This window comes from Pseudopodoces humilis, chromosome 21 (assembly GCF_049639895.1).
Source record: "Pseudopodoces humilis isolate 2021_Gansu_Grassland_sample_001 chromosome 21, ASM4963989v1, whole genome shotgun sequence".
NCBI lineage: Eukaryota > Metazoa > Chordata > Aves > Passeriformes > Paridae > Pseudopodoces > Pseudopodoces humilis.
Window position 1 is genome coordinate 4,606,600 of NC_142220.1, and position 26,675 is coordinate 4,633,274.

General features: G+C 41.4%; 2 protein-coding genes across 5 annotated transcripts in view; one reads left to right on the forward strand and one right to left on the reverse strand.

The window, feature by feature from the left end:
* The window catches only part of MMD (monocyte to macrophage differentiation associated), a 41,283-nt gene extending 33,034 nt beyond the window's left edge, over positions 1–8,249 (forward strand). For both annotated transcript variants that reach the window (XM_088065532.1, XM_005526705.3), the window contains exons 3-7: positions 3,291–3,451; positions 4,242–4,316; positions 4,716–4,817; positions 5,205–5,274; positions 6,058–8,249. In XM_088065532.1, the coding sequence (XP_087921658.1) occupies positions 3,291–3,451; positions 4,242–4,316; positions 4,716–4,817; positions 5,205–5,274; positions 6,058–6,258 (609 nt within the window). In that variant the 3' untranslated portion in view covers positions 6,259–8,249. The remainder of the gene's footprint in view (positions 1–3,290; positions 3,452–4,241; positions 4,317–4,715; positions 4,818–5,204; positions 5,275–6,057) is intronic.
* A 9,067-nt stretch (positions 8,250–17,316) lies between these two features.
* Positions 17,317–26,675, reverse strand: part of HLF (HLF transcription factor, PAR bZIP family member) — a 35,623-nt gene continuing 26,264 nt past the window's right edge. Inside the window, exons 3-5 of one of the 3 annotated variants that reach the window (XM_088065400.1) lie at positions 24,433–24,653; positions 21,331–21,521; positions 17,317–21,206 (exon numbers count right to left, since the gene is read on the reverse strand). In XM_088065400.1, the coding sequence (XP_087921526.1) occupies positions 21,191–21,206; positions 21,331–21,521; positions 24,433–24,653 (428 nt within the window). In that variant the 3' untranslated portion in view covers positions 17,317–21,190. Of the gene's footprint in view, positions 21,522–24,432; positions 24,654–26,675 lie in introns of all 3 variants that reach the window. The other 2 variants (XM_088065399.1, XM_005526706.3) reach the window with 2 other exon arrangements.

Sequence of the window (26,675 nt, forward strand, 5' to 3'; positions counted from 1 at the left end):
CAGGTGGAAGGTATTGAATATTTTACTATAAGTTGATAACCAGAGAGTGTAACTTCCCTGAAGTGATCCTGATCAGGTTCACAGCTTATTTATTGTGTCAGCCTCTCTCCTTAAGCCTTTTGTTCATTGTGACAGCAGAGTTTGTGGTAGCTGGTTTCCCAAAATACACCACACAGAGGTTATGCTGAAATCTGTTCTGAAAGATTACCACCTGTAGATGTAAATAAACATATTTTAATCCTTTATTTTCCTCCTTATTGCAAAGAGCTTTTAACTTCATTCTCTCATTTTGTTCTGGCATTTCTCTAGAAAGCTTAGGAAACTGTTGCCTTCTTTCTTTTTTCTGATCTCCCTTCCAGGTCCACTTCTGATGCAGCCAGGATTAATCAAGGTGCTAAAATTAGTAAATTTGCACATCACAGTTCTGGGTTTGCTCACAGTACATTTAGTTACTGGGTTTGATGATATTCACTTGGAAGACTTGCACTCCATGATGAAATAAACAAAGATTTTGTGACTTGTAGCTGGAGTTTTTTTTCAAGGAATATTGGCAACTAAGAAATGCTTTGTCATGCTGTAAAATGACACAGCACAATCCCACTCATTCTGTTAGTTCTGATTCTCTGACTGCTCCTTTGGTAAATTCCCCACCATTTAAAGGACTGATTAATGTCTTTTCCATTCTGAAAACTGGAGATTAAAATGCAAGTCTCATGCAAGTGATTTTTTCAAATGAACATGGGAAAATCTGCCTTTTTTATGAACTTAAGTTTTGTATTTTGTAAGATGGATAAAGTGCATTTTACCATATGTTACCTGTTATGGCATTGCCATCTAAAGAACTTTCATCCAGTTGGCTGAAACAACAGGATATAATTTCTGGATTTTATATTTAATCTAGCTATTTTTGGCCAAAAAAAAAAAAAATAGTAATAAAACATCTCTTGTTTCATCTGACTGTTCCCATGGTGCCTATCAGGCACAGAGAGGAAAATGGTTCCAAAAAGAACACTTAGAAAAAACAATCAATCCTTTTCATGGAATACAGTGCTGTTCCCTGTGAGAGGTAAAATTGTTCTTTAAAGCAGGACAAGGCAAAAAAAGGGATTAAGGTCTTCATTCATGTGCTGTACTCTGGATTCTGGAGGTGCAAAGAGGTGATAGGAGAATTTCTTCTTTGTTTTAGTCATATCACTTTATACACAATAATTACTGGGAAAAGTGACTGACGCTGAATGTTGTTTTGGCCCATTTGAGCATCCCATGCTACACCATAGCTTGTAAAATATTTATTTGAGGGAATTAGCAAAAAGATGGGGTCTGTGTGTAAGAAAGGCAGGTTATTCTGTGTAATATCTAAAGCCCAAAGAGGGCTCTTTTCCTGTGAAGTGTCAGAGTCCCTGAGCAGCTCATGCCTAGGCTGTTACAGGGAATTAGTAGGAATTTACTATTTTACCTGGTTTTTATGGGTACTTAATCTCTCTGAAACACTTTAGTTCTCTGTCAAGTTTAGTCAAAACTGAAATTTGCACCAGAAATTGGGAAGGAAACTGAGGAATGAGGATACAGTGGGACTGTAGAGCTTACATGGCTGCATCACCATTTCTGGGGCTGAGTGTCCTCCTGCAAAACCAAAATGAAGCAGCTGTCACATCTCATCAGTTCCTGGCTGTCCCAGGGGCTTCAGCCTCACTTCATTCACACTGTCCTGTGGAAAACAGGAGTGACTGATCTCCTGAGGAGTGACATATTTCAACCTTCCCTGAACTTGAGGGCTATCCAGGATGTGTGCATGGAAACTTAGGGTTGGTGATAAATGAGAAGCCAGGCTGGCAGACTATTTGTGGCCTTAAAGTGCACCAAGTCAACTTCCATAGTTTTATTACAAAGCTCAGGAAGTGTTTTCACCTCTAGTTCCAATGCTGTGCATATATTAATGCCATACTTTTAATTTCCCTGGCTCTACAGCTTTTGGCACAAATACACTAAATTTTGCAGAACATAAGGGAATTTAATAATAATGAAGTAATCGTGTAGTACATCAGTAAGAGCTGATGTGTTTCAAAGACAGAAGGAAAAGCCACTTGTTTTTTGTTGTTATTCTCTGGCTCAACCAGCTGCTTCTCAGATCCATTCAGTTTGCTCTGCATCCTCTGCACTTTAGCAGAACCTCCATTTCCTCTGCTCTGTAATTAGATAAAGGACAGACAGTTCAGGCTAGACTAGAACTTTGCAGTCTGAGCTATCAAACCTGTAATGCAAAGTGCCCAGATTTGTTTAAACATTGCTTGTTCCTGGCTTTATTGTTCAACATATGAGTCTTGGGTTAAATTACCAAGAATTTAACCTTAGAAACTTATTTGCAATTCAAGGGAACAAATTAGCATCTTAGACACCCGTTGTAGGGCCTGGGAGGGAATTTGTGCAGTTTGCAACTCTAGATGGCTGACTTGATAGTGAAAGGAGATGGTAGAAATGTCTGAGTCAGTGAGCTCTCTTCTTTAAATATTATATAGGGTATTTTAAAAGTTCTTTGGGGTTATTTTCTCCTTCCCCCCCCTTTTTCATTTTGCCTTTTCCTGAAGGAGATACTGGTACATCATGTATTTTATTCTGGAAAGGAGTGTACTTTTAAATGTATGTGAAGCCTGCAGCCACTTCTTGGATGCTTCATGCAAGTGTGGTAATTTTATCCTGATGCTTGAACAGGGCCTGTTTTGGAAGAAGTCAATTAAAGATGCTTAAGAGGGAGGTGGGAAGGAAGAGTTTGATGTGCTGCATTAGAAGTACATCTTTGTGCATTAAAAATCTATTCATGAGAAAAGTTTGCAGCTAATTTATTTATGATAGCTTAAACCCAAGTTCTGCAAAACAATTGCTTAATTCCTGCAACTACACTTTGCTAAATATTTTGTTTTTTCATTTGGGATTCAAGTTTATTTTGGTCTGTCTTGTGTTCTGTGTCTATGCACAAGAGGTGGCTTAAATTCAGGCCTAGAGTAAGATGAACATGGTTTTAAAACATGAGGCGGAATGTGAAAATAAAACCATTGCAAATTCTTACAAAATTAGACAGAATTTGCTGTCATGGCTAGAGGAGTCAGTAACTTTCCCTGGAACCACGGAGGGAGACATTTAGCAAAACCAGATCTAACCTATGCCTGACACATTGTCGAATTTCTGATGCTGATGTGTCAAATTAAAACTAAACTACAGAAATCTCTCAGGCTGGGGCTGCTCCGTGGGTGGCACCGAGGCAGAGAGCTGACAATGGCCTTTTGTTTTGCCAGTTCCTCATTGTTCCTGCCATCGTGGGCAGTGCCCTCCTGCACCGGCTCTCGGATGACCGCTGGGAGAAGATCACAGCGTGGATGTACGGGGTGGGGCTCTGCGCCCTCTTCATCGTCTCCACCGTGTTCCACATCGTTTCCTGGAAAAAGAGTCACTTAAGGTAGCAGGAGAAAATGTTTCACTTTCTCATCGTTTCCCCTTTTTGTTTCTCTGTGTCAAATTTTACAGGAGGTTGGAGTGGTATTTGCTGTTGAATCATGATAAAAACACCCTTGATTTTTTTGGAGGAAATAGTGAGCCAAGCTCATGTACCAATGAACTTGAATGTCTTCTGCCTTGTCACAAAGAAGATGTGTTTTTGTAGGCCCTAGTGGCTCTTAATCCAGAAGGAGAATGGGAAAAATATCGTAAGTGGTTGATGGATAATGTCCCATTGCAGATATGAAGACACTGTCTGGGACTATGGCATGAGCATTTGAGGATATGGGTATGGATTGGATATGGATTTGAGGGACACAGCTTTTGCCAGTGCCCAGCTAACGAGCAGGAAACCTTGGGAGCAAGGCAGCAATAGCAAAAATCACATGTGATTTTTTAATTATTACTATTTTTGGGTTTTTAAATTAATTTAATTTAATTGTATTGATCCCTTTTAAGACCCCTAAATAATTCTGGGCCATAAATTGGATTTATCCAGTAGTCACTCCATAGTACCAGTGTCTGGATTAGGCAGAATTGATGTGACAGGGATACAAGGTGGGGTGCAGAAGGGGAGAGGACTGGAGAAGTGCTAATCTCTTATGTGTCTCAGTTGCTCCACATGGTTTTAAGAGGGATGGATGTGATGGTATTTTCCCCAAGGTAATTCCAAAGCATGTCAGGAAAATGAGATGATGCAAAAATCTTTCCAAAACGTGTCACGGTGACCTGCTCTGTGTCTCCCTCCCTAGGACAATGGAGCATTGCTTTCACATGTGTGACAGAATGATGATCTATGTCTTCATTGCAGCATCCTATGCACCATGGTAAGAAATGGGTACCAGAGCTGCAGAATCAGAGCTTTTCCAAAATAAACAGTTTGTCATTGCAGCTTTCCAAAATCTATAGATGTCTTCTTAGGTGCAATTGACCACATTCTGTGTTGTGACAGACGTTGTAATGTCATCTCCTGGGCCTTGCTGAACAGAAAGTGATGCTAGAAAACATCAGAAAGTAGTTTATTTATATTCCACATACCTCAGTTCATGCTTTCCACCCATCAATGCAAACACCTGCCTTTCTGTGGATAGAATGTCCCAGTGTTTGTTCCCCTATAATTCTGTAGTTAAAGCTCTGAGTATTTGTTTTTATTAACCCCTTCTGCTCTTGAGTCAGTGTGGTCTGTTCACTCATCACTTTTGTCTCGGAATCTTTGTTACCTCCAGGTTAAATCTCCGTGAGCTGGGACCTCTGGCATCTCACATGCGATGGTTTATCTGGCTGATGGCTGCTGGAGGAACCCTTTATGTATTTCTCTACCATGAAAAGTAAGAATTTTTCTTTGCATTTAACTTTAAACTGAAAATTATCCTCAGAGAACAAGACCAAACTTTTTTTTTTTTTATTTTGGAGATGAGCTACCAAGGTTCTTAAATGAAAATCTAGGTTGTCCCAGTGTTTTATTCTCACTGATACATACTGCAGGTGGAGGCACCTAGGCAGTATTTACAGAAGGTATTGCCTGCAACTCTACAATGCAGAGATAAACACTAGTTTTAATTTTGTCATAAAACACTGGTTATCTATCTGCATGAAAAGCTTTTTGAGTAATGACCCCATACCAACACATAATTTAAAATATTCTTTTTTGCTATTGAAGGAAATGTTCATCTGTTTGTACACCTCCTTAAATGACTCAAATCGTTCCCTTTTAGGTATAAGATCGTTGAACTCTTTTTCTATTTAGCGATGGGATTTTCTCCAGCTCTGGTAGTGACATCCATGGTAAGGAATGTGATTATTAACAGTGCAAACAAACAAAACTTACTTTTTATAACCAGCTTAAACTCCAGTGCAGCTCATTCCTCTGCAGAGATGTTCATTGTAGTACACTGTACTTGTAAATGTTCTCTGAAGAGCAACCAAATACAACCAGTGATAGTTTGGGTTTATAGTTCACATTTCAGTGAAATGAACAAAAAACATTTGTTGTGTTCAGTCTGGGCTGTATTGTGTAGATAAAGAGAGCCTGGGTTTTTGGTGCATCTGAAAAACATTCTACTCAAAACTTATTTATAGTTATATATAATATATATGTAGTTACATAACATTCTAAATAATGTTTGTTAACCCTCTCTGCTGCTAATATAAACCTGACACATTTTCAAGTTGATGCCTTAACTGGCTGTATCAAAGTCTTGCTGGGAGGATCTGCCTTAAACTCACACTTCCACAAAGTATTGTGGGGTTTTTTTTCAACAAACATGGAGATGTTTATCTGCCCTGTTGATGAAGCAAACCATCAGTCTTGTTTTAGTTCTTGAGTTGTCCCTGTATAACTTCTCTAGTGCTACGGGGGCATAGTATAAAAACACATTATTGTGCATTTTACAAAGTGTAATATAAATACACTGCATTTCTCACTTGTCCATCTGTCCCACCCAGCATTTTCTGAGCTGTCACAGCCAGCTCCCTTTGCTTGGGGGGGAAAAGCACTTTGTATTTTATCCATAAATACACTTTGCCCCCTTTACACCCCGCCCCTGACCTGTCCTTGTTCCCTGGCAGAGCAACACCGAGGGACTGCAGGAGGTGGCCTGGGGAGGTTTGATCTATTGCCTGGGCGTGGTGTTCTTCAAGAGTGATGGGGTGATCCCCTTTGCCCACGCCATCTGGCACATCTTTGTGGCCACAGCAGCTGCTGTCCATTACTACGCCATCTGGAAGTACCTGTACAGAAGTCCTGCAGACGTCATTCGTCACTTATGAGATTATGTATATCTCTATATCTAATCTATAGATATATACAAAAAAAGAATAATCTGCACTCGGCCTCTGTAACAGTATTATTTGACTTAAAGAATTTGGGGGAATTGGAAAAAATTGCACAGCAAAACTGCACTGACTTTGGTAGTTCTGTGAAAACAATTACTGTGAACAGATGTTTGTGTCCTGCCATTGCCCATCACATGGCAAGTGCTGTAAATAACCAAGATACTGTACTGCAGTAACCAAGAGTCCATTCCACATTAGCAGAACTGGCTACCTGATGTTTACAAACAAATTTTGTATGCTAGTTTAATTTTACAATTTTTAACTACGTGAATTTTTCTAAATGAGTGATTCAAATAGTGAAGTCAGTGCAATAGTGAAAATGTAATGCTCTTGACCTGAAAGTGGGTTCTATCACCTTTCCACGAGTCATTTCTTAAACATGAATCAGAGACAGCTAATCTACTTTTACCACCCATTACAGTGGTATAATGTGACTTTTATAGAAACTTTTTTGTGTTTTTTGTAAACTTTAAAAGAACATTTATTGAACTGAAGACACACAACTGTCATCTATGCAGTTACTCATGTTGCAAACTCTTGCAAGAAATGGTTACATTCCACACCCTGTCCTGAGGAGTGAACATTGTACCTCTTCCAAAGGTTGTGTTGCAGCTGCAATTGTAATAACCACTTTTGCAAACTAAAACCTAAATGTGATTCTGCTGAGTTCTAACATGGCAGCATTCTGCTTATTTACCACTGAACCAGACCTTAAGTTGGCTTTTTTTCATGATGAAGAGCTGTGAAAGGAATAGCTGAGGTGATTTTCTCCTCCAGGTTCCCGGTTGTACCTGTGCTGCCCAGGGTGGGGAATATCCCTGACCCAAGCCAGGGTCACTCGTTTCCCCAGCCCACCTACACACATGTGGCACAGAGGCTCAGATTTCCAGGGGGACTTAAACTGACTGGTCCCACCAGCTTTTGGTGGGGTGGTTCTGCTGGGAAATCCAGGTGGGAGCAGCAGCAGAGCATTGCTGAGCACCTGGAGCTCAGAGTTCTCCACAAGCACAGCCTGGCAGGGAGCAGGGCTTGGAGAACTTGATGGAGTGTCACTTGTCATCCTGGGACTTGACACAGAGTCCAACTGGTCTTTGTTACTGTACAGGAAATCCAGCTGTGGTAGCAAGTCATGATTGTAGAACATGTGCTCTAATGACCAGTGTAGAAGAGTCACTGTAATTCTGTTTATCCCATAATTGTATCCTGTCCCACTATGTAATGAATGTCTTATATTAAGATTGACTTTATCCTTTTTCTAATTTACTCAGTTTTTCATGTCAGTATTTAAAAATAAAACCAAAATGTGTTGCCTTTTTCAGATTTTGTTCTGGATATTGCCTGTCTGCAAACAATAAATAGCAAGACAGGGATGTTTTAAAGGTCCTGTTTCACTCAGTTTTGCCAGAGGGTCGCAAGTTTTAGAATATTTGCATTTGTCTAGGGAATTTACCAGAGGGACAAACTTTAAATTCAAGACATGGAAGAATTGCTGTGTGGTGGGAGCAGGTGATCAGAGAAGTGGCAGCACCACAGCAAGCTCATGAACTGCCCTAGAAGAGAGCAAAGGGAACAGCTGGGCAGGTGATTCTGCTACAAGTCTTGCACATCTGGATGCCTCAGTTTTTTAACATTGTGTCTATTTTAATATTTTCCAATTTTTGTGAGTCCATATATTTTGTTGAAATGCAATACTGCTAAAACCACTAAAATACATTTAAGGGTTTTCTGTAGTCAAAAGTTAAACTATTGCTTGAATATGTTTGTTCTAATTTTAAGTTAATTTTTCATGGCATTTGCTTTTTGGAGTGTTTGAAATGGTTTTTAAAAAGTTTCAATTCGCCAAAAATATTTTGCATTTCTGTATTCTAGTCAATATGATATTGAATGTACTAGACTAACAATAAACATTTGGTGCAATTTGGAAACTCTTGTGTTCTTGGTGGTTGTTTTTTTTCCCTCTCCATCACTTGGGCAAGGCAGGCAGGGACTGACACTGTGACCACTCCTGACAAAAGGGATCCTGAGTTGAAGCTTAGGATCCTCATGCCTGCTCAGCCAATGCTTTAAAAACAGTAGGAAATACTGTAATCCAAATTATTCAGTTTTTAGCATGGAAAAAAATATATTTCTGTCTAAATTTTGGCCAGTATTTTAGAATTTCTCCTAAAAAATATTTAGAATATTTTAGAATGCTTTCTCCTTTTGCTGTTCTGGGTCAATTTGCTTATACCATCATATACTGGGATTCTTTTTTTCAGCTTGAGATACATAATTTTGCTCCTATCCCTGGAGGAGTATCATTGCATAAAATATAGACAAGCTGAACTAAAAATGTGTTTCTGTCTGAAAAGCAAGCATATCAATTAGTCTTTTCTTTTTTTTTCCCCCCTCCATCTAATTGCAGCTCTCGAGGCTGATTCCTCTCAGGAGTAAGGATAGTGCTTTTTCCACTAATGCTTGCTGCAGTACAGGGACAGGATTTCTGTGTGTTCCTGAGGCAAATGTTTTTAAAAGCACTTGCTTCTGTATTTTCAGTGCCTCTAGGTTTTAGAAGTGCAACAAGTAGGCTGAATCTAAATGAAGCAGTGATAGCAAACATTTCAGATGGACCTTTCCAGAAGATGTCTGGGATGCAACAGGTGCTATGAATACTGGGTATGTTCTTAGGTCATGTTTTAATAACACAATATCCTGTGCATCAAAAAAATAATTCTATTAAATGAAGGGCCTCATTTAAGAATTTATCTGAGAGTGCTCATTTGAATTGTGTTGGTTTAAATTAAACAGTGAGGACTGCACAAGGACAGTATTAATTTTATTTCCTGTTAACAAAAGGAGGTCTAAAAGCAGGCTGCTGTTCCAATCCTGTCTGCTCCACATTTCTCTCCATTACTTGTGGTTATGGTAAGAAATTGTGTTGCTGTCTCCCAGTTCTAGGTAAGTGAGGAAGTCCTTTCCAGTGAGGCTTGAGTGACTCTGTGGGTCCCTTCCAACTCAGGATATCTTATAAAATGCACATTGTTGGGGCTGGAATGAGCAAGTTAAAGAGAAGACACTAAAACTTTTTTGGTTTTTTTTTTTCTTGTTTAAATGTCCCTCCTGCTCAGAACCTCTACACAATGCTTTACTTGGGTCTGGTGTGTTCAGCCACAAGATGTCCCTGAAGGCCAAGGCTGTCATGGTCACATCATGTGCTTGACTAAATCTTTCCTCCATGCTTTGCTATTTTTGAAGAGTGCAGGATGTTGGGCTCTGCTGCTGACTGCTCTCAACCATCAATAGGTGCCATAAGGTTAAAGCTAAAAATAGTTGACAAAAGAGTGATCAGGATGGCACAGCAAAGCTGGCTCCAGGATGTGGGTGCTTTCTGCCTTCCCTTTCTCAGCCTGTGCCATGGACCACAGCTCCAAGAGCCAGAGGCTGCTCCTCCATCCTGCTGCTTGGGAGGCTTTCAGTCATCATTCATCTGAATAAATTCACCAACCACTGCCAGAGGGAAGGGAACTGACATAAGACACCTGAAACATTCTCTAGTGCCCGTTGGAAGTGCTGGGATGCCTTTAACTCGGCATTCCCAGCACAAGGCTGCTCAGCCTTGGGGTTGGTGTAAGATTTGCAGCCTGCCTGGAGAGTTCAGCAGAGAGCACCTGTCTCAGGTGCCAGCTGAACACACAGAGAAGTTCCTCTCACAGGTCCAATGTGGAGTGCAGGGCTCTCTTGATAAGAGTTTTCAGATTTGTATTTGGGTAGTGTTTGGTGGATGGTGTTTTGGTACTGAGCTGGGTGTGTGTCATTGGGTTATTTCCATCCCAGGCATCTTTCTCCTGTCTGTGGAGAGCAGTAAGGGTGTCAGTGCTCGTTCCCTTTGCAGAATCAGGTTGCTTGTTCCTAAGGATAAGCTGGGGAACCAAAATCCTGTTGCAAAAGGCTGGCAGAGAGGCCAGTTTTATAACGTGTTACATCACTGGCTAATGAAGCTCGTGCCTCTCAGAGGGGTCTTGTTCTGATGTCTTTGTTGCTTATCAGCCCCAGCCCTGCTGGCATGGATTTGAGTCCCCAAATCCTTTGGGTGCCTTTGCAAATCTCCCTAAAATTTTCAGAGGTGGAAAGCTGTTGGTAAGAGGCTGACTGAAGGAGTGGCTTTAGCTCCTGCAGGCACCTCCTCAGTGTCTGGTGGGTGGTGGTGGCTTCCAGGAGAGGCCCAGAGGTGTGACCAGATGTGGCATGTGGCTCCTGTGACTCAGGCAGCCAGCAGCTGAGCCATTCTCCAACAGGACATTCAGAGCAGCCCAGAGGATGTTTGGATGTTTGGATAGATGATATCCTGGATGTTGAAACACTGAAACCCAACCCACAACACCTACTGAACGTGGGGAACCTGTGGCACTTTTGGCTTCAACAAGCAAGGATTTAATAGCATCTTAAATGCTGGAGGATTGAACATGGCTGCTGTGGGAACTCAGCTGTCTTTGATCCAAACCCATGAACATGGGAAGCTCAGGATTGGTCCAGGAGGGGAATATGGATTTGATTTTTTTTTTAAGATGTGCCTTAATATATGAATATGTTTGCCTGAAAGTGGCTTTTGTCTTGAAGCTGATGGTGGTGCTGAGCAGCTTAATCAGCCTTCTGCCAAAACACTGAAAATAAGATTGAAGAGACTGTGAGATATTTTTAGCCCCTCCTCTGCCTGCAGGCAGGATGGACTCTGCCTGTCAGTCCTGACAGGCTTGTTCTAAAAAGCCTCTAATAATGGGGATTTCACAATTCTCCCAGGCAGTTTATTTCAATGTTTCACCTGCTGCCTTCAATTTTTATTTTTTTTCCAGCTGCCCAAGCACTGTTTTCTTTGCTGTATTTTAGGCCTGTAACTCCTTGTCCAGTCTGCAGCAGCTCAGAGAAGAGCCCTTCCAGGCAGGTTTTCTGTAGCTGGAGACTCACTTCTTCCCTTGCTTTCTTCTCCCCTGCATTTAAACAAACTCAGTACCTTCAATCTTACTTCCCTGCCACCTTGTTTGTCAGAGCCAGCAGGGTGTTCCAGGCTCCAGACACTTTTTCCAGCTGATGTTGTGACACAGGGACATGAGGAATTTGTGACAGTGCAGAAGGAGGGAGAGGTGGAAGCGGGAGCTGCAATCCAATGTTTCAGGAGAGGGGCATCAAGGCAGAAAATTAACTCTACCCCAAATCCAGCACACACAGCATCCCAGGAGGGCAGCTTTTCCTTCTTTGAAGCAATAAGGAGCAAAGACACACAGACCTGCTTCTTGCTTGCTCTGAGGGAAACCCTTTATTGCAAAACCCCAAGCCTTTTTATGCTCTAAACTCAAGCAAAACAAGCACACCTTGGCTGCCTACCTCTGCAATGTTTCTGTTCACACATCCTTTCACCCTTTCTGATCACACAGTGTCTGTGCATCTCCCCAGCCAAGCTCTGCCCCGTGCACGAGGTAGCCACACACTAGCCATCCAATTTGTGCTCTGCTTACACAGCTGAACCTTTCCCAGAGTGCTTTCTGGTGAGCAAGAGTGAACAGAAGTGAACAGGATTTCTTATCTCCCACATCTCCCCCTTTGTTTAATCCATTAAATCACACCAAAGACAATTATGCCATATACCAGTGAAATGTTTAAACCATACCCTGAAGCAGAGGTTGTCTACAAGATCAGAAAAACCTGAGCAGATCCTGAAACATTTTCAGATCTAATATGACTGAGCAAGGAAGAGGGGGAGTAACCCAGTAATAATCCTTCAAAAACACCAACACGTGCCTGTGGCATGAGCAATGTGCACATGGCATCAGTTTGGGTAGCATCATCCATCTGCTTCTTCTGTCCTTGGGGGTAAAACATTCACAGTGCCTTCACCAGTCAGGATGGTGCAACAAATGGTGCCACACAGCAAGGAGGAGCTCATTTCATGTGGTGACCTGTGGAGGCATTACCCCAATGTCAGTAGATCTCAGGGTCCTTTCCACTGCCCTGTTAACAGGCCCTTTACCACCACTGGATCCTGGGATGAGCCTTTGTATCAAAAGAACATTGTCTTTCACATGCTGTTTGGCCAACCTCATTTAATTTAGAAAATTGAGAGCATACAAGGCTTTTGCTAACCTGTCATGTGGGCACCCTGACTCCCCCTTGTCAAGCATGGATTTCAATGTCCTGTGGGCACGTTCAACAACAGCCTGGCCAGTGGGAGAGTGGGGAACGCTGTGCTGTGGGAGACACCCCATTGCTGTAAGAATTGGTGAGTCTGTTCAGAGGTGTAGGCAGGCCCATTGTCTGTTTTAATGGTGTCAGGAAGGCCTAAAGTGGCAGGTGAGCAAGTTCCAGGTGACATTGTGGGCCTTCTCTCTGGTGTGGGCAGTTGCCATCAAGAAACAAGACTAAGTGTCAACAGATATGTGAACATATCTCAAACAGCCAAATTCTGGAATATGAGTGACATCAGTTTGCCAAACAGAGTTTGGAACAGCTGGTCAGTGCTCTCTATGGAACAGATCCTTTAGTGAAACCCAATCTATCAGCACAGTAGTTCCAAACATGTCCTAAAACATCCCTTCCCCTTAATGTACATGGGATGTCAGCAATAAATGGTGCAATCCAGGCACTTTGCCCATCAGGGCCAAAAACAAGCTGGAGGTGAGAGCTCTGTCTAGGGCACTGTGCTCCTCCCACCCCAGTTAGGGTCGAGGTGGGCTTAGTCATGGGCTAAAAAAGTCATTCACAGCTTTTGATGATGGAGACATCAGCTCTGGTATTGACAAGCCCTTTAAATTTTCTGCCATCCATGCTGCATACCAGGACTGGCTGAGCTGTTGTGATAGAACTTACCCAAATAATTTGTGGCTGACCATTGCTGACAAAGCCACCCATGCCACGTTTACCCCTACCACCAAATGGAAAATGGAATAAGTTGTGCTAAACTCTGACCTGCAGGTATAAAGCAAGGTGGCACAGGGGTCTATGCTGTCATAGTTTGTATTTCACCCTCATGATCCGAGTCAATAGCACCAGGTAACACAAAAATCCCCAACTTAGTGGTGGAAAACATCCAATTAACAAGCCATGCTTCCTCCAGGGCTACTGGGACCTCAGAACAGGGCAACCAGTTCACCTGCAAGGTGGGCCAGGGCTGATACCCAGCTGAGCAGGGGGCTGTGTCCTTTCCCAGGGGTGATGTTTCTGTCCCGAGGCTGCAGAGGTGGAGAGGGAAAACAGGGAATGAATACAGGTCAGAGGAATTAGGTTGCTGGGCGAAAGTGCTGATTTACAATAAATGACCTCTGACTGGTTTCATCCATCCCAAGTGAAACCTGGCTGTTGGGTGCTGTCTGCAGGTTGGGCTAATTCTCACATTTCAATTAAAATTGGGTCCACGAATGTGCAAAATGATTGAGCATCATCCTCTTAAGCCTGAGTGTGTTTGACACTTGCAGGGAGCAGCTGGAGCAGCTGGGGCACCCTGGTACCGTCAGCCCCCGATGTCTCAGGGCTGGGACAGTGGCACTGCTGAGGTGACACTGTGATTGTCCCCTGACCACCGGTGATTTAGATCTTTGCAGGGTCTCACCTGCAGCTGCACCGAGGGAGGATAAAGGGGATATTAAAGAGGAAAAGCTGGTGGTATTTTGGAGCAGAGCCCAGCACTCGGGAGCCGCTCACAGCTCTTGCATGACCTCTTGTGTCGGCTCGGAAGGGCTCTCAGCATTCCCACCACGGATCTCTTCCACTTCCCCACCCACACCTGCATTTAGGGAATGATTACATGTTAAAAAACCCCAATACAGTGTGGAAATGCACCGGACACAGTCACAGTAACAAATCCTATTTATTCCTCTTAAATGCAGTACCAAGGATTCCTTCGCTGTCCAGACAGTGGGTACAGCTCTGTCTTTATCTGTCCCCAGAATAATAATTTTTAGCTGCTGGGGAAGGGTGATAGAGGATTTAAAGCATCTCAAAGATCCCTAAATTTTCACAGGTTTCATGAAAACTGGGACTTGGGTAAAAGAAGTTAAAAAGAAACAGCAAACCCAGCCCTAAGGCAGTGTTGGATGCTCCAGAGCTGTGTCTGGCCAAGGGAACACCTTGAGACCAGACTTTTCCAGTCCTTTTGTTATCTTTAAATCATGGATTTTCTGGGATTGTTTCATCCATGAATCACCCCAAAAATGTTAAATCCACCAAATTTATCCTAAAGTCAAAGCAGGTGGGTTAAAAGTGCTAGGACACCAAAGTGGCAAAAGCTCTGGCAAACTACTCCAAAATATGCTGATAAAGATGTGTTCAGGGTGTGTCTCCTGGGTTTGGGGTGGAAACAGTTTATTTTAAATACTTCCATATTAAAATATGTTTATGTTACTATGTTGTATTAATAATACTTTTTACATTTTCTCTGGATATGTAAATGTGTGCTAATAAATACCTCACCATATGTGAAAATCCTGTCAAATAAATAAAGAATAAAACATCTCCAAAAGCGTTTTTTATGTGTTATCTGTTCTATACTTTATATAAAAATATTATAATAAAAATGTGACTAAAAGCACATACAGGCAGTCAAGGAGGTCTTGTGTGTTTCTGCATTATAACAAATATATTTTGTGCATAATAAATAATATATATAGCAAATATAATCTTTGTAGCAATAAAATGTGGACACAAAAGCTCTAAATCCATACTAATGAAGAAAATGCTGATGAGTTGGCAGTGTGAAATATAATTATTAAATGTCTCTAGTTGTGGGCATGTAAAGATAAATGTGCACAAACACCTAGACAGGATGAATGTGTGTATTAGAAGCAGCACATGTTGTGTCCCATATAACATCTATTAATCTTCATAATAATTAAATCTACCCCAAGTATTTTTGAAAAAAATTCAAAAATATACATCTAGCCTTTAAAATAAAAAAAAAGAAAATATACATTTTTAACCTTTAAACCACATTGTTTTATACATGTGTCTCTGAGTAAAAATATATCCTTTTTTTTTTAAACCTGAAAACCTCTGTGATAGAGACGTTTGTGTGTGTAGAGGGGCTGAGCACGAGAGCCACAGGGAATGTTTCTGAGTTATTAAAACACATTTTTGGTGCACAATATATATTATATACTCAGATCTTTACCTGTCAGTGACAACAGTTTTTAGATTAATCTAAAAAATATTAGAAATCTAATTAATTCTGTTCCATAAGCTATATGGAAATAATATTATTACATTTCTGTCTGACTAGACAGTGAGAGGAAGGGGAGTGCACATGTGTGTGTGCACATATATGTGTCTGTGCATAATATAGAAAATGTAGTAAAAACAGACCTTTACAGCAATAAAATACATAATTGAAATATAAAAAATATTAACCTAGATTATTAAAATCTGCTAAGTATGCTGTATGAAAATAGAACTGAATTTATATCAGTGTATACAACAGTAAATGGACACAGTACACATATATATACATACATATATATATGTATAGGGTATGTATACATATATATCTATCTATATATACATATATATGTGTGTGTATATATATATATATACACACAGAGTTTATAACCAAACAGAGATATATGGGCACATGTATGGCCACCCACACTAGCTGAGTGTGGAAATGTACACATATTATGACAACTCTTGTGCATAATTCAGAGCAAGTATCATAAAGGCACCTTTCTAACAATAAAACATTTTACATGTGTATTAAAAAAGACTTATTCAAGTAGCAAATTCTGGCAGCCTAAATGAAATACAGTTATTAAACTTGTAAATATGTAAAACATAGAGCTAAAAGGATGTGGGTGCTCAGACTGTGTATTGTAGCAATTGTAGCTTGTGCATAACAAATATTGCAAAACCAGACTTTCATAGCAATAAAATAAATATGTATTTTTAAAACAAGTTATAAAGGCTTATTAATAAAATAAATGCTGTTAAATATTCTCTATGAAGGTATAATTAGCCAATGTACAGCTCTGTGGATGCACAGCAATTTGTGCTTGTGCAGATATGTGTGTTTGTGGTTATTAGACCAAATGCACCGTCTCATTAAAAACCTTTGTATTAATAAAGCTATTGATACATTTATAAAGGCTTATAAAAACAATTATGGTATATTAAAATACATTTTAAATTTATATATTTATAAATTTATATACACACATATCTTTAATATGTGTATTAAAATATATGAATTTAATATATGAATTTATATTATACCTATATATTTAAAACTAATGAAAGCATGCACACACGCAGAGGGGAGATTTAAGTCAGTGTGTTATTAAAACATACATTTTGTGCATAATAGGTACTATGTATATTAAAATGCAGAGTTTTATAGGTATATGTGCCTATATATCATGCTCTGTACCCAGCTACAAATATATAGATCCATGTGTACACATATTTAATAACTTGTGTACAAGTAAGAGTTAGTCCTGAGTTAGTTTTTCTCTCCCAGGCTGTATCTATTTATATCAACTAGACACATAAAAACTGTAGATGTATTATCTGTCATGTGGGCCATATAAAATATTAGCTATAATGGAGAGTAGAATTAATGAGTTATACAACAGTAAAAAGTACTCCTTGATATGCAAATTTATGAATTTACTGTATGAATTTATAGTGAATTAACACATGATAAGATCTCATGATGTATGAAGTGTGTAATGTATGTATGGAAATAGTGCTTCCACTGTGCCACTTTATGACTTATATATATATATATATATAAAAATATTTTGTTAAAATAGTAAATAGCACTAATTATAGTATAATTTGAATTATTTCACCTCATGTAAATACACATTTGCTGTGGTTATACCCAACCCTGGTGGCAGCTGGGAAGGTTGGGGGATTTTTGTCCCCTGCCCCCAAATTAGCTGGGATCCATCCCCTGGTGGGACAGACCAGAGGATGGGGGAGAAAAATTCCCTCCCAAAAGCCCCATGCCCTGATACACCAAAACAAGCACACAGCTGAGAGAAGAAAAATTTAAAAGTTTATTAAACATTAAGAATAACAGACAAAAAAAAAATATTTGGGCTGAACAGCATACAGGATGCAAACCATTTCTTGTCATACAGATAATTTGATCTATTTGTTAAACTTGTATTTAATTCTGTCTTTTGGTGTTGCCAGAAATACAATGGTTGATCACATGTAAGTTTTAATATAATTTTTTTTTTCTTCACATAAAAGTCATCAAAATAAAAATATACTGCACATCTCTATTGTAAAATTACATGCAAAAATAATTTTAAAGCGATAACTGGGGGTATTACAAACCCACAGAGGCAAGACATTCAAACAAGGGGGGTCTGAACCAATCCCATCCCTGGTACTCACTCTGGCTCCTCCCCTGCATTCTGAATTTCTTGCTTTTGTGGATTCAAGTCAGAACTTATTTCCACGGTGCTTGGTTTAGTGATTTCAGCACCACTCAAAACAGAAAAAGAAATACCCCACCCCCCTCCTCCTCTGCCTTTCCCATGGAGAGCCCCAAGGTGCTCAGATGCACAAATCCATCTCCAGCCCCACTGATTTCTAGAGGGCATTCTTTTGTAAAAAGAAAAAATCCACTTCTAAGTTTCAGGAAAAAATGAAAGAAAAGACAAGCATTTCACCAATGCTTATAGTGTAATAGAGGTCAGTGAATTATTTAGACAAGCTATTAATTATTCTGCAAATATATATATTTCTATTTTTATAAAATTACAATTTCTTATACCTAAAAGCTCCTTCATGAGCAACAAAGCCATCAGAGGTGTGATGAGCCCAGCTGAGCCGTCTTTGGGAACTGAAAATGAGCTGAACTTCCATTTATTTATTTTCATTGTTATTTCAGGGAGACAACCGGGCTAGTGAGCCTGGAGATTTTCCAAATTTTAAGCCCACATATTTTGGTTTTTTTAGTTGTGTTGGCTTTGTTTGTTTGTTTGTTTGTTTGTTTTTCCCAGGTGAGCTTTTCAGAGCAGCCAGAGTAGCTCAGTCCCACAGGAGGTGGGAAGTGCCGAAGTGCCCCAGGCTCCTCAGAAAGTGCCACCCTAAAAGAGAAGCTGCAGCCTGTGACATTCCCAGTCCTGGGATGGGACAAGGAGACACTGAAGCAGCTCTGGGACTGCTGGGCAAGGTAGAGCCAGGAACCTCTGTGCTTCTCTGTGGCCATGCCTCAATAAACCTGTGATACCCAGTCTTCAACCACTTCCCCACCCCTTCCCTAGCCAAAGAAACAAAAGAATTATTATTTTTTTTCTTTTCCGAGCTGCCTTTTGCACGTCACACAAAGTTCTGTGGTCACAGCCCACCCTTGCTGCGGCACCACTGACCTCACCCTGCTCTTGGGTCACCCCAAAAATCCCCTCTGTGGGGGTGATTAGAGACTGCTGCAGGTTCCTGAGCTGGTTAAAGGGGTGTCCCCAGCACCTCTGAGCCCTGCCAGGGCTTCTCCCAGAGGGAAAACCAGGGACGTTCCCAGGTGGCTGCTGCAGAGACCCCGACTGTGCCAGACCCTCCTGTCCCCTGCAGTGCCTTCTGCTGACCTTTGGGGAACAACTCACTGCACTTCAAACCTTGCTGTAGCACACGGAAACTCAATTTGCTGAACAAATGGTCCACAGGCAAGCACTGCACGGTACAGGAACACCGACAAGCCAGGTATGTCTGTGGAAAAATACTGGAGAAATGCCATCCATGCAAGGGTGTTTTTAATGCTGACCAAAATGCTGAGCTCTTTGCAGCCATCTCCTGAAGCATGAATAATGATTTAATGGAATGAACAACACTTTTATTTGAAAATAATGTCAGAACACTTAGAAAACTGTGAGCAAGACCTGTAGCACCGTATTTTCCTCACATTACTAACTGTATGCACTACACACAGCTGTGTACAAGATCTGAGCTGTTCATAACAAAAAAAAAAATCAGCTGGAAACAGATTATAGCAGCAGCAGCAGATTGGAAATGACTATGAGTGGTTTTGTGTTATATATTATTTTTCTGCCATTACAGAATGTTGTAATGTCCAATCAATAGTTGACTAAAATCCATATTGTTCTTTGCCCCGTTAAACAGTTTCTTTATGTGATTCTAATGAAAAAAGTCTCTCTTTTTCAGTAATATGGAACATCCTGGAAAGTCATATTACTTCCATAAAAATTTAATTTAAAGCACAGAACATGCCAGTGTGCCAGCCTTAAATTATTATGGATTTAAAAAAAGAAGAAAACAACAACCAACAAACCCCTAAGCATTTCCTTTCTATACAATAATGGAGAATATATATCTTTGCTATATATTTTAAACATGGAATAGCTTTTTCTTTTTGCTATATATATGTCTTTCAAAATACATTGTCAGTATTTGTACTTGAAAAATACTGTACAAAACAAACATACTATAATTATTCTGTATAAACTTTATACATTTTATAATATCTATCCTTTTGGTCTAGAGTAAACAGATTGATTGGATTAACCACAGTATATGACAACACCATCCCCCTCTGAAATACACCAGTGTCTCTTACATTCATTTTTCAGAAGTCCACTTTATATTAGAACATACATCTTCAAAAGCAGAGTTTAAAACAATAAAGTTCAGAACCATCAGTTCATGTCACACTCAAAACAACAATCACTAGGAAAAAATGGGCTTTGCAAACCAGTGACTTCTTCTAACTGAATAAAAGTGATTTTTTTTAAAACAGCAAGATATAATCCACAGAAAATATATTACAAAACATGGGAAAAAAACAACTGAATTTAGGTATTTATTCAACTTTTAATCACAAAATGGAGTAACTAACTGAAAACAGAAAAGCCCCTCTGATTTCAACATCAGATCTGATTTGACGCTATTTAATTTTGTTCTCGCTTTCAACTAATGATCCTGCTCCTTACACATGCGCTCCCCCACGGCAGGGACACAGTCAGCATGCTCATGGGAACGTGTCTGGGACTTTTTGGAACTCCTTGTTAAAGACATCGAGACTCCTGTTGGGTAGGGAACCATCCCATGTCCACTGGGAACATCGGGGCAGCATGCAGGCAGGATTATTGCTTCAGGTACAGGCAGTGCAAGGTACACACTCTGTGCTCTACCAACAACTCCTACCTACCTACCTGGGGTCCGTGGAGAGAAAAGGAACCTTAGTAGCTACAGAGAAGCCATTATGGGATCTATCATGAGTATAGCTAAACTCAGTCTAACAGCACTTTTAAATCTGAAGACAATTATCACCAAAACTTAAAAATACAACGAAAGCGATCTATAAATTAATAGTTCTGCAGTGTAGTACTAAATTATTATTTGTGCACTTTATTAGCATGTTAACTTTTCTGATTAGACAGACTTAAAACGATAGCTTGTTACTCTCGAAAAAAAACTGAGATCTACTTTTTTTTTCTTTTTTCTTTTTTTCCTTTTTTTTTTGTAATTTATGCTGGGATCTTTCCAAGTAAATCAGGAGGATGGAACTGATTACGAGAACGTAAAACCCCTACTCTGAAGCAGCACTTAAGAAAAAAGAAAAAAAAAAAAAAATAAAGGTAATAAAAAGCTTACTATGGAGGTTCTCAACAGTCCAGGTAAAAATGTGGCACCCTTTGAAGAGGGCTGATAAAAATGGGAAGTGCTGAGATGCACCCACGCACATGCACACCCACAGACACACACACACACACACACACGCGGGGACACGTACACGCAAACAAAAAGAAAAAAAAAAAGAAAAAAAAAAAGAACCAAAAAAATCCCGATGTTAAGTCAGTTTTGTTTCTGCTTCTGGTAAAGTGCTGAAGACAGAAAGGTTGGTTTGGGTGTGGTGCTATCAAACAGGAAACACATTGTCCATCTAGTCAAATGCCAACCTGCGACAAAGAAAAAAAAAAAAAAGAAAAAAAGAAAAGAAAAAAGAAAAAGAAAAACAAAAACAATCAAAACACCCCCTTTCCCCCACCTCGGATTTACAGGGGGCCGTGCCGAGCTTCGTACTTGGCCAGGACGTTCTTGCACTTGCCCAACTCTTTCCGCAGGTCGGCCACCTCCTGGCGCAGGGCCGAGTTCTCCTTCTCCAGGAAGGAGGCGCGGATGGCGATCTGGTTCTCCTTCAGCCGCCGCGCATCCCTCGAGCGCTTCGCTGCCATGTTGTTCTTTCTGCGCCTGGCCCAGTATTTGTCGTCCTGCTCGTGAGACACACACACACACACACACACACACACACAGAGAGAGGCAGGGAAAGGTGTTAGATTTTGGTCAAAGCAGAGCTGCCCGCCGAGAGCCGCTCCCAGCAGCCGCGGTGGCTCCAGGGTCACGCCGTGGAGCCGCAGCTTTGCACGGCACAATCCGCCCTGGCAGCGCAGATGCTGTCACATGTTTCTGTCAAAATGTTTACGCTAACCCCTCATCCTCCTGACAGGGAATTCCTCCAAGGAAAAGTGAAGCAATGTTCCGGAGGTACAATCCATCTCCCCTGTAGGCTGACCTAGTTAGCACATCCACCTTACCCAAGTGCCGTGATTCACCCTGCACAGTGGCTGCAGCAGCAATAATCACCTCTGGCCCTGCTCAGCGCTGCCAGCCAACACCTGCTTCACTCTCTGTGCTGCTATCACCCGTTTCATCTTCTGCTCTGCTCTTTTTCAGTGTTCAAAGCACTCTGCAGAGCCCCAAAATGTTCGTGTCTGCACCACTAAGTCACTGCAAGAGGATTCCTTGGTACGGTGATGATGGCTGGGATCAACCACAGAGATTTGTGCAATATGCTTTGACTGTGGGGGGAAAAAAGCATTGGACAGAAATAGGTCCACGACCCCCTGAGGTTTCATAAGCTAGCACATTCCCAAAGTGTTATCCCTGAACACTTGCCTCTAGATCACCTTACTGCCTTGGTGTATCAAAGACTTGAAGTAACTACTGAATTTCACCTGCTTTTTCCAGTCTTCCAATGCAGTGGTCTTCAGCAAAATGGTAGTTTTGATGTTGCTTCGTAAATGAATTAAATTCTATAACTTTGGAACAACTCAGGAAATACAAAGCAGGCAGAATCTCTCATGAAAAGTGAAATTCAGCCCCCTGAGGAGTACAAGTTATGCAGCCACTCAACCCTCAAACTGCCTGGAAAAGTCACAGAGCTCAAACTCCCTCTTTCTTCATCTTAACATGCTTCCATTTCCCTGTGCAGCTCCCAAGGACCAGCACAGGGCAGCAGAGACAGCTGCTCCTATGCTGCAGTGAACAAACACCCACCACTCCTGGGTCCTTCAGCCCAGCCTAATCCTGCTGCTCTGCACCTTCTGCTGCTGCACAAGGCAAAGCAGGAGCAAAACAACTGCTGGCAGGAGGCCTCCTGAACTGCTTTCTATCAGTTTGGCTCAACAAAGTGTGCAGGAATGCTGATCTGGAGCCAGCATTATCTCTAAATGGCTCTTCACCTGTACGTAGATGAGGCCCCGCAAAATCCTCCAAAAAAACAAGCATGCAGCAAAAAGCTATGACCCAAATCTTGTTTATAATTTCCCATCTCAATTCACTCCATAAAAATCAGCTTTAAGCAATTTATTAGTGTGCCACCTAGGCTTCATCCCTCTTTATTTTAACAAATTGCTATGGCAAATCCCTTAATCCAGGCCTGAAAGAGGTAGGGCTGGCATTTCCAAATCACATGCAGCCCAGAGACGATTGACTGGTCTAATCTGCTTACCCTCCCCCAGATCCCAGAGGCTGCTCCACATGCCAGGGCAGAAGCAGCACTTGGGTCAAGTGCTCTGAAACAAGTCAAGGGCAAGCGATAGGATGATCCCAAGGGAATGAGACCCTGAGCTCCTGCTCCACTCCTGTGCTGCACTGCTGGCTTCCACCTCTGGCCAACAGGACCTTTGCCAAAAGCTTGCTTTGATGAATAAAGGTACCTGGGAGACGTGACAAGGGAGAAACTCCAGCCATTCCGGCAGCAAATACCTCTCCTTTGGGCACTGCAACCCAACAGGGCATCACAGGCAGGAGAACTTGCCCAGGTAAGGGACAAGTAAGGTCAGGTGCAGGCAAAACTTTGCAAAGGAAAGCTGAGTGACAGCAACCTGAACACTACTGCAATTGTGATTTCTGTGCTTTTAACTCGCACTGCAGCATGCTCAGGGATAAAAATAGCTTCTTTCCCTAATGCTATCAATCTGGTGCAAACACATGGCATCCCAGGCTCCCTGCACATGCAGCCAGGGATTCCCACTGACTCCAACAGGCTCTCAGGCTGTGTCTCTTGGGGGCAGTAGCAACAGCAGAATGAAATTCTGCCCTGACTGCCTCTGATAAAAGAGATCCTCTTGGAAGCCACATACCAGGAAAACAACTTTGCAAATAATATTCAGTGTTTGATAACCTGCATCAGTTGATCAATTTTCCTTCTATCTTCATGCACTTTGCTGTTCACATCTCAGAAGCAGTGAGTGGCACAGACTCTTTCTTCTAAAATACTGATGTAGTATTGTATTTTACATATTGTATTAAAACACACCTCTCAGCAGAAAAATTCCGTTTTCTTCTGTTTTCCTACCACTTGTCTAGATTCTTTCACCTGGATTAGTGAATATATATTAGTGAAATAGTTTTTACTATAGTGTTCTCATTCATTATTAAACACAGAACTACAGCAACTTCCAAATAAGACACAATATACTTCAGTTTGTCATCAGGGTCCTCCATTCTCCTTGGATTGACAGTCTGTGCTGAATAGGCAGAGGATGAAGAAAAAGGAAACATGAATAGAAAGGGGATGAAGAAAAAGGAAACGTGATCAGGCTGTTTCATAAGTGGGAAATATGGGACAAAGCAAGCTTGTCCAAGGTCAAGCAGGAAGTTTCTGGCATACAAAGGAAATGAATATTGAGCTCATGAATTTCAACTGTTGCATAACTAATACGGGACATCCTCCCTTCAGTGCCATCCAGAACCCTGAACAGTTTTATTCTACAGCAAAGTCAGATTTAGACTGAAAGATTTACCTCACATGACAGAACAGATTCATGCTCCAAACCTCTACCTCAGTGAGCAACTGTCAGAGACCCTGTAGGAATGACCTTGTCACCAGCTCCAAATTACCTTCAGGTCATCTGGGATAAAGACTTTGCGAGCTTTCTTAATCATGGGCTGGGGTTTCAGCTCTTCTTCGGAGAACTTGCGCTTGCGAGGATCGAACATCTCCTGGCCAGGAATGCTGGACAGAGCAAGATCTGCAGGGTCAGGCTCGTAGCCAACAGGAACTTGGATAGTCTCAGGATCAATGGGGCTCGGTGTGTTCCGGTTTGCTGGCAAGATCTGACCTACAGAAATACAGGATAAATACAGCTGTGTTAAAAAAAAATATGTTAATTGTATCAAAGGATTTTAGAAGATCTCTACATGCTTTACAAGCAATAATTCTTTTAGCTTTCCCTTCAGATTTGGTGTCTTTGCTTGCTAAATATTAGATTGTCCATTCTGCAAGGTGCATATTCTAATCCAGACATGCTCATGGCCTTTACATTCAGAATCTGTTCCTAACTCTGGTTGCTAATCTTGGATTCCCACATAACATCACTGAAGCCAACACTGAGTTGCACTGGACTGCAGGCAGAAGATAAATTGCTCCAACCTGTGCCCCTTCATTAGCATCCCATCCTCAGGAACAGATCAAAAGTACTGTCATTTAGTTCAGATCTATCAGCACACTGTAACCCCTCACAGTTAAACCTCTGAACATACGTTTATTTTACAATCAATGTACAGTATTTGCCATGAATAGCATCTCATGAAAATGCACTTTCAGCTGTGCTGAAGCACTCCAAGGAGACTGCTATTTATTCTTGATGAAATCCTACCAGGGATATTCTAAAACACAGTGAAGGAAACCAGCAGCATGAAAGGCTACAACGATTCCTTAAAGATGCTCTGCAAAAATGAAGAAGACACTTATTGATGCTGCATTTCTCTTTTATAGTATATAAAATCTAATAAAAAGGAGCATATCCCCAGAAAATGAGTGATATACCTCCTGTTTTTATCTTTTTTATTTTAGATAAAGCCTTCAAGATCCTACAGCATCAATTTGGGCACCATTCCCACTAAAAATCCAATTTAAAATCTCAAGCAAAGGCTCCAAAAATAGGATCCTGAAGTCAGCTGCCTAAGCACAGACTATCCCTGGGGGCAGAATTTTCAGAAGTTTTCACATGCCTCAGAAGTAGAAGCCTCACAGACTTCAGAGGGAAGACTTCTGATTGAAGCAGATATTCTTTTATAATATTGGCTATTTGCTAATTCACTTTGACTTTAGCGAGATGACGGCTTTCATGATAAGTACAAAAACATCCTGTGGCTGTTTAATATTTCCTTACTTGTGCCCACATTTGCAATATTTAGGGTGTAAAACAGTAAACATTACATGCCATTTCTAATTCCAAGGCCAGCATTAACAATGTAGTTTTTATTTTAATAATATGGGAACCGCACGGAAAACGCACTGGGGGAATTGCACTTGCTAAGGGAGAGCTTTTGTAACTCCTATTTTAGAGCTGATAAAATCAGCTTCCAGGAAAGGCTGGTGAGGGCCGGGAAGAGGAGAAAAGGAGGATCAAAGTTATCAAAATATAGATGTGGCTGCAGGAGAGGGGGCGAGAGGGAGGGATGGCACTGCCCGCATTGTGCCGCTGCAGAGCGCTGCCGCCCCTGGCTCGGGACGCGCTGCCCACTGTCCCTCGTTAATCCAGCGGGAACTGGCGGTGCCACCGGCTTCTCCCCGCTCTCGGGACAAGGATGTGGTGTTTCCAGCTGTCCCCTGGTCATACAGCCAGGAAGTGATGGCAGCACAGACATTTCTCCTTCTGCCACCGGTGAGTGGCCTCATCCCTCCTGGAGACGGCGGTGGGCGGGCTTGAGTCACCTCCCTGCCCTGGTGTCACCTCCCAACAAGGGACGGCAGCTGTGGGGGCAGATCCATCATCGTGGATGGATGGATGATGGATGGATGATGGATGGATGGATGGATGGATGGATGATGGATGGATGATGGATGGATGGATGGATGGATGGATGGATGGATGGATGGATGGATGATGGATGGATGGATGATGGATGGATGATGGATGGATGATGGATGGATGGATGGATGGATGGATGATGGATGGATGGATGGATGATGGATGGATGGATGGATGGATGGATGATGGATGGATGATGGATGGATGATGGATGGATGATGGATGGATGATGGATGGATGATGGATGGATGGATGGATGGATGATGGATGGATGATGGATGGATGGATGATGGATGGATGGATGGATGGATGGATGATGGATGGATG